This window comes from Chelmon rostratus, chromosome 18 (assembly GCF_017976325.1).
Source record: "Chelmon rostratus isolate fCheRos1 chromosome 18, fCheRos1.pri, whole genome shotgun sequence".
NCBI lineage: Eukaryota > Metazoa > Chordata > Actinopteri > Chaetodontiformes > Chaetodontidae > Chelmon > Chelmon rostratus.
This window is the reverse complement of record NC_055675.1, coordinates 14,398,393-14,406,683: the sequence shown is the minus strand read 5'-3', so window position 1 is coordinate 14,406,683 and position 8,291 is coordinate 14,398,393. Positions and strand designations below refer to the sequence as shown.

Genomic DNA, 8,291 nt, shown 5'->3' with positions numbered 1-8,291 from the left:
AGACAGCCTAAATCTACCAGGATACACTACTCACCTCTTACACGTGGATCATCCTCATATTGGCTGTGCAGAGCTGGCGACTGTTTGAGTCCTCTCTCTCCCTCTCTGCCTGCCTCTCTCATCTCTCTGACTCTCAGACATCTAGCTGGGCTCAATGGACACAATGGCGATAGTAGAAAGGTTAAAAAAAAAGGATAAACAGATTAAAGAAGCAGCCAAATCGATAACCACGGTGTGTTTAAGTGCCAGGTCACCATAACACAGCAAACAGAACAGGAGGTCAAATCTCAATCCAACAGTGAATAATTACACAATCAATCCCAAATGAGGGGATTGGTGTTTATTTTAATCATGACCTGGATTTTATCTTATGATAAACATTACAAATAAATTAACCCATTTTTAAAAATATATATACACATATATACATAACATATATATTACAGGAGCACAATGTGGACCAGTTTATCATTACTTTATCAGGGCAAGTCACAGCTGAAATAGAACATATAAAGACAAACTAAAGCAAAGGGAGAGACTTTTTATGCAATGTTTTCATGTTTACAGCACAAAAGTTCCAGGTTTGTTATTGTCAGGGATTGTTTAGTCTTTGCATGTTTAGGACCAGGTGGGTAAAAAAAAAACCTTCTGAGCTGAGAAACTTATTAATAAACTAATAAATCATAAATGTAGGAACTATTTCCATTCATCGCAGGTGTAAAAAAAACAGTTACAACAGGACTTCAATGCAGGACTATTTATTTAGTTCACACATTTGCAAAGTCATTTCCAAATAATGAATTGTACATTCAGTGCTAAAAATTAAAATCACACAATAATGTGGAGCCTGAATTAACATAGATTTATTGCCACGTGATACTGCCAGCTGACAGAAATTGTCAATTTTGCAATAAATTAAAGATGATCACAGGCAACTGTGTACCTCCCCCATCGAGGGAAACCTGAACATTTGGCAGAGACTTCATTTTCCCTTCTCTGTGCAACATCCTTCTTGAGTAAACAACCCAATTTTCAGGACATGTCAGGTCAAGTGGAAAACAAGTAGTCCTGATGATGATATAGTCATGTGAAAAAGTAAGACCACCTCATGAAATGTTTTTTTGTTTGTTTTTTTTACATGTGGACCCATTAATATTTGCTCTTCACTGAAACTTTGTCTATAGATAAAAGGCGATGCAATAAAAAACAATGAGAAGTCAATTACACAATCATTTTTTCAACAAAAAGTTAACAAGTATTATTTTCATCTCGTCTGTAACTGCTGGTGCAGTTGTTGATTCCTAAATGAATGCTTGATGTACCGGTCACTGGTGGTAGTTGGCCCACAGCTCTTGTCTGGTTTTCCTAGCCTAGCTTGATATGCTACGCTTGAAATTCAGGTGAACAGGTTAGCCTAACTAGCTAGCTATTCTTTGGTTGCATTGAAATACAGAACATCATTCTGTGGCCAGCCACAGTTCTCACTTGGAGTACTTAGATAAGGTGCAATTCAGGGGAACAGGCTAGGAATAGTCTGGCTGGCTAGCTATTTGTTTGCCTGGTTGTATTAAATTAGAAGTCCGCTGGAGGTTCAAATTGCCTTCTGTGGCCAGCTGCAGTTCTCGCTTGGATTACCTGGCTACAAGCTTAATTCAGGTGAACAGGCTAGCAGGTTAAATTAGATTGGCCTGGCTGGCTTGTTTCTCTGCTTGCGTTTGAGATACAAGTCTACTAGAGGTTCTGATTTGCGTCCTGTGGCCAACTAACACTTCTCGCTCTGATTTTGTGACTTGACCCTTTACGGTGATTTAAACAATGCTGCTATGTAACTCATGTGGACCTCAATTGGCGAAGGGCCACCTTAGGGAAAATCTTGTCTGACCCTTGTCAGGTGGAAGGTCGACTGTTTGGAGATGACCTTCCACCCTCTGGGGTCACCAAACAGCCGGAGAAGCGCAGAGGCGACAAGGAGCATGGTACCCCAAAACATAAGAAGACAGTGGAACAACCTCCCTCTCTTCAGGAGATGGAGGGCTTGTGAGCTGGAATAGAGCAGCTTGAAGCATTGATGTGGGCTCTGCCTCCCCCACCCATCCCTCAGGTGGTTGCCGGGGAATTAGGTGAGGATGGGGACAATGTGACATCAACAAGGTGCAAGCCCCATGGAGGATCTCCTGAAGTGTCATTGAGGCTCAGGATGGTTCAGAGACTTCCCTTAGGAGCTCTGGAAGTACTGAGCTGGGGGAGGGACCCTGTCTGTTACAAGCGTTCCATGCAGCCACAGCTAAGGTCGGACTGGATGATGCACTGGCTACTCATCTTGCAGGTAACCTGTTCTTTTGATGGACCCCTGTAGGAACACTCTTTAAAGTTCCATCCTCACTTGCCTTTTTGCAGGAGTTGAATTGCTGCTGGGCAGATCCAAGGGCATACACCCACCATGGCAAGCGTGCTAGGACCCTGGCCTCCATGCATAACACAAAAGAACATGGCCTGCATCTCATGCCTTCTGCTGACTGTATTGCCTCGCTAGTCCTCTCACTGGACGAGGCTCTAAAGGACAATGCCCACTGTCCCAGGCCACAGTGCCAGGTCACTGACAGTCTTCTCTCCAGGGCTTATGATACCGCTGTCTGCATGGCTAGAATTGGGAACGCCCTCTCCCTCTCCCTCTGTCACGATGTGACAGTTCATGCTTTCGGTTGGATGTCAGGAGAACTTGGCCAGCCCCGTTGTGACATGATTGCAGTAATTGCAGTGTCTTTTTGATGCTGGCTGGGCTGCGTCAACCTTGAAGGTGTATGTGGAAGCAATCTCTTTGAACCGCCGCCACACTGATGGCAAGCCAGTTGATGCCAAGAGGCTACGTTTCCTCAGGGTAAAGCATGCCGTGGCATGAGACCTGCCACTGATTCTGAGAGGCCAGATGTAGACTAACACATGATATTTATAGCAGGGACGCGCAGGTAACCTACATGTCATGGATGTGACTTTGTATACGATCTCCCTCTGTACAATATTTGCTGCACATGCATGTAGATAAAATACTGTTGCTGCATTTGACCAATGTTGATTGAGACTTCATACACTACATAAAGACACTAATGAGAGAATAATGCAGCCATAGAAAGTAATTATTACACACATCTTACATTTTCTCATGCTTGTAAGTATGACAGTGCGGAAAAAAGGCCAGTCAATGCAGTTCTTTATTAAATCAAACCCATGAGTGAAAATGTTATCGTTTCCCCCAGCAGAACTGAGAAGAATTCAGTAAGCATCAATTCTGAGGTTCTGACACTGACGATTTAGATGACATAGTAATGTGCCGAGACATCCATTTTTTTTTTAATCGCTGATGATACAGAGGTCTGGGTTGCCATGTTGAACAAAACAAGCACACGTCATCACGATTACTGTTTCACTGCCCAAATAACGGTCTACCATCTCTCACACTGAGCAAAACAGTTAATCAAATGATGTTGTGATCTGCCTTAGCTGAATGCTGAGTTCTGCCTTAGGTAATTTTTTGCCATGTTTTGATGCATGCATATCAATAACAGTAAAACAACCTGAGTTGAATTAAAATATAAATAAGTATATATTACGTTGATCATCACTCTCCTCAACTGCATGCAAAAACGAAAGTATTGGGGCTCTATGGTGGAGATTTATAAAGCCCAAATCTTACTCAGTAATTGTTAACTGCATCTATACTGACCTGTAAACATAACGACTTAATACATTGTACACAACACATAAGCTATTTGAGATAAAATGCACAATACATAAGCTAGTTGGAATGAAAAGAAACCTTGATTTTCAACTCTCACGATAAATTCAAACAATTGTGTTAAAATTATGGGATATATTTAGATCCAAGTGCTGACATTTGAACTATGACATGATACTAATTTGTAGTGAAAAAATTTAGCAAATATTTTTGTTACTGTGCATTCCATTATCAAACATAAGTGCTAACCCACCATGAGGAACAAAAACACCATTTAACAACCTCATGAAACTTAATGGTCTTATGGCTTAAAGTCCTGCTTATGGTACTTTTTACTGTTCATGTGAATCCACATCTTCTGGGTGAGATCCTGAGGTCAGTCTTACTGTTCTGACTTTGGGCAGTAGAACTGAATGACAGCATACTTGCCGCTGGTCATCCAGTCTGGATCTTTGGAGGACAGCTTCTCAGCTTGGCCTGGCTGGAGACCAACCTGAATGTTGGCCTTAAGAGTCCTAAGGCTACACAGTGGCGCAGGCCCAAAACCTCGTAGTGCAGTATCAAAGCCCACAGTGTGATCCCAGTCCCTGTCCCCAGTCAGCTTTCTGTAGTTAAGATCACCTTTAAACAGCAACAGATCTGTACCCTGCAGGGCCGCATACAGGTCAGGAGCATCAGCTGCCATGTCACAGAACTCATGGGGCTGTGTCCAGAAAGGATGGTCATGATAGGACCACACACCCTCTTTCAGGTAGCTCTGCCATTGGACACCACACTTGGACATCCACTTGTGATTGGCCGCCATGGTCTGCTGAATGGTCCACTGAAAATCATGAGCTGTGACATCAGAGACAAACCACGGGAAGGATTTGCCATGAAAATGGACCTCATGGACAAGGCCAGAGGAAACCAGGAAATCTGCAAAGACCAAGTCAGTGACTAATTCAAAACCAGCATTGTCTAGAATAATGTCCACTCTGCCTGCAGTGGCTTTCCCTGGTTGTCCTGGCCTCTGGGTGGAAATAAGAGTTGACCATACCATGTTGGAGTCATCCACCAAGATGAAGGGCTGTAGGCTGTTGAGGGAATCTATTGGACTGATCTTCTGTGAGTTGTCTTGGCCAGCAGAGATAGACAGATCACACTTGTTTCCCCACAAAGAAACCTAGGGAGGGTCAAATAAAAAAGTTAGCCTATTTTTAATGTGTTCACTTATGACCCTAAATAGGATAAATGACACAGAAAATGGATAAAAGGACAGATTAGCTTGTATAACTTGGTTGTTTTTTTGTTGATGAGGGCAGTGAGTCTGAGCAACAACATTAAAGCTGTCTTAAAAGACACTAAAATTGAAGCTGAGGGGAGGAGCCGAGTCCAGTAATAATTTTCTGTGGGTTCATCAATACGAGCAACCTGTTCACAGTACACATCATCAATTGAACCACTGTTGATATTAAAATTTACTGGAGGTACTGACCTGTAGCAGTTTGTTAAAATGCTCAAACAGCTGATTCTTAGCGAGTTCCTCCATGTTCTTGTTGACATCCTCCAAGTATGTACATAAGGTCATCACAGCCTGCTGAGACTCAAAAAAGCTCTGAGTCTTGCCCTCATTAAAGACATCATAGTCACTGATAGGGGGGCTGAAATAAGCAGAAATAAAATCATGATTGGAGGAGAAATGGAATACAATATACCGACACAATAAAGGATGCATTTACTTCTCTTAAACTGGGAACTAAATCAACTATATTATATTCCTGTTTACTATCTAACAAATACAGCAGTTTGTAATGGTGTAATATCCTTGAAAACTTATTTTAATAATAAGAACAAAGACACTCAATTTTGCTATATGAAGTAGCAATCTGAAGAAACCACTATGCTGAATTTTTCCAAGAATGAGTTCTGAACAACTGAGGGTGAAAGCAGAACTTGACAGTTTAAACTACCATTGCTTTGCAGTCCAACGTGACTTACCTTGTCCTATGTTTTTGCTATCTATACACATATAATGATATATTGCACAGCCCAAAGGACATATACACAGAGGCAGGAAACAGGGCAGCAATAAAATGAATTGATTTAAAATGTAAATGCTTCTCACTTGAGCCAGAGGGCCTCCTGTATCCTGCGGTACATGTAGCACTCCACATAAAGCCATGGAGACTTGAACCAGCTGACAGACTCCTGGTCCCCTTGCACACTCTGATGTCTCTGCAGGTACTGATTCCAGGACTCTGTGTCTTGCAGGCCGTCTGTCAGTGCTACTATTGGCTTGTCAGTTTGCAGTTCATTCCTCATCTTAGACAGCAGAGATATTGTTTGCTTCTCTGCTACGATACCCTCCTAAATGAGAACAATTTGCGCATAGCAAATTCCAGTTTTCAAATGAGCCTCACAATCCCGGAAGTAGTCTCAGAAACTAGCCCAAATTCAGCCAATCAATAACAACTCTTACCTCGCCATATACTTCAAAAAACTTGTTTTTGTTGCGATGTATTGTATCTATAACTTTGGTCAGGATGGTCGGCAATCTGTCTCTCACAGTCAAATAAGCAAATGACCTGCCGAGAAACGATAGTCATTAACGCCACACTGACACTTATTCATACACTAGCAGGTGTAAGCTAACCAGCTTATTAACCTAGCACGTAGATGTAACTATTAATTTAGCCCTTACTTCGCAGACATTTACACTACAAAACTGATATTTACTAGTGTAACGATGCCTTTAAAATAGAAGTATTTCGAGTTGACTGAGTCAACGGCTTATGCTTGCATGTGTACAATCACTAACTTAATGAGTTTCTGTTAGCAACAAGCTAATGCTGCTGCTGGTTTGTATACGACAGTCCTTACGTTATGTAGCGGTTTAAGTACAGCAACGTAGTTACACCGATTATTGAACATAACGCAACATAGCAAAGTCAGCTGTGTACATACCCGACCACTTTGGCAGACAGTGGAGGAGGAACCCCGTGCACAATCTGATCCGCCGCCATTATTTTTGCCGTAGGAGTGTTCAAATTCAAACTTTATGGATACAATTTCCAGGACAGGAACAAAGTTTAGGGGTCCGCCTGAAACGTTTGTCTTTCAGTGGATGTTACGTGACAAGGCAAATTGTATCTAAATATTAAACGTCTTGTTTCTGGTGACAAATAGTTTCTTTTAATGTTTCTTTCCTGGTTCTCTGTAGTTGTAATGTTTTTTTTTAGAGTACGATGCTACCATCTAGCGGTTACTGTGCAAACTGCAACGACAACTTGCGTGTCCCATGCATATTGTTGCTGCGATTCTATTTTAAAAGCTACATCGTGCCGTGCTAATTTCTTACTGCACTCTCTGTAGCCTACCACACATCAGCTCTCAGTCTGAAAGACCTCAAAATGGGCCTTTTTCTGGGGTTGCTCAAGATCGGTGCGCGCTGCCGCATTGCGCATGGCATTCTGCTGTTGCAGCTGCACCTTGAGCATCCCTTGTTGTCCGGAGCAACGGTTGTCATGGATACACTGATTCGCCCTATCAGAAAAGGGCAAAATTTGAACCCCCGAGGCTTTTTGGCGGGAAAGCAGGAGGGGTAGCTTATGATTTTGGTACAGAAAGCATTTCTCTGGTGGGGCTGGAAACCCTGATTAAATACAAACACGGATGATTTGCAGTATAGTGTGCACAGTATGGTAAAGTCATTTGTGAGTTTAGAATAATAGGTATATGTAGTGTGTTAAAACACTTTCCCAGCAAATTACATAGGTCTATATTTTAGGGAGACAGGACTGCCTGTACATACGTATTTTCTTTGCAATATGACCATATCTGATTAGGCTGACTTCTCTGCTCTAACTGTATGTCACTGAATCCAGTATCTACAAATCTGTGTTAAGGATGTTTTGTTGCTTGTTTGATGTTTGTTTGTTATCAGTTTTACCCAATATTAAGTCCTAAAATAAATTGATTAAACACACCGATGCTTCAAGCAGGTTGAACCTATACTGGCCCCACTGTTGGACAAAATAAGAGCACAGGCAACACAGTAATCACATAAGGTTTATGGTCCATTTTGTTGGTAGGAACCGGGATGGCCTCTTCACTCTTGATTCTTTTTTGGAGAACATAACCAATTGATTGGCTGCAGCCACGGTTACTAGCCTAGAGAAAAACGCATATCAATTCATTCTGGTGGGGTTTTTTTTGTTTTGTTTTTCCTCTCTCAGATCAGCCCCGGTCACTATGGGAACACGGCGGGCCGTTGTCAGGATGTGGGGTCCTTGGGGGTGGGAGTCCAGCTGCGTCCACCTCCGGTGTTCATCACCGCCGGCCTCCCATCCCCCCGCCGGGCCCCAGCCTGGCCGGATCTGTTTTTCTAAACCGAGAGAGGAGTGACTCACCACTCCGGTTTCAAAACAGGCCAAGAACGGGGGGTAGTTAACGGTAAAGGCCCTGTTTAAACAGGTGTTTCAGCTCACCACACAGCCATGTCTCATGCAGCAGCAGGCTTATTAAGTATTTCATTTGAGCGACTAAATGTGTTGCATGTTAAGTTGCTTGAAATTGC

The 8,291-nt window shown here is 42.5% G+C and overlaps 1 protein-coding gene across 2 annotated transcripts; it reads right to left on the bottom strand.

Annotated features, from left to right (window-relative positions):
• Positions 1-3,191: 3,191 nt before the first annotated feature.
• armt1 (acidic residue methyltransferase 1) lies at positions 3,192-6,956 on the bottom strand. Of its 2 annotated transcripts, XM_041958055.1 has the most exons (5): positions 6,680-6,956; positions 6,195-6,300; positions 5,841-6,082; positions 5,211-5,376; positions 3,192-4,898 (listed from the first exon to the last, which is right to left on the bottom strand). In XM_041958055.1, exons 1-5 carry the CDS (start codon positions 6,736-6,738, stop codon positions 4,116-4,118), a joined length of 1,356 nt encoding a protein of 451 aa, XP_041813989.1. In that variant the 5' UTR covers positions 6,739-6,956; the 3' UTR covers positions 3,192-4,115. The 2 variants fall into 2 exon arrangements, with proteins under 2 accessions (XP_041813989.1, XP_041813990.1); XM_041958056.1 differs by lacking the exon at positions 6,195-6,300 and having other exon boundaries at positions 6,680-6,751.
• Positions 6,957-8,291: the final 1,335 nt, after the last annotated feature.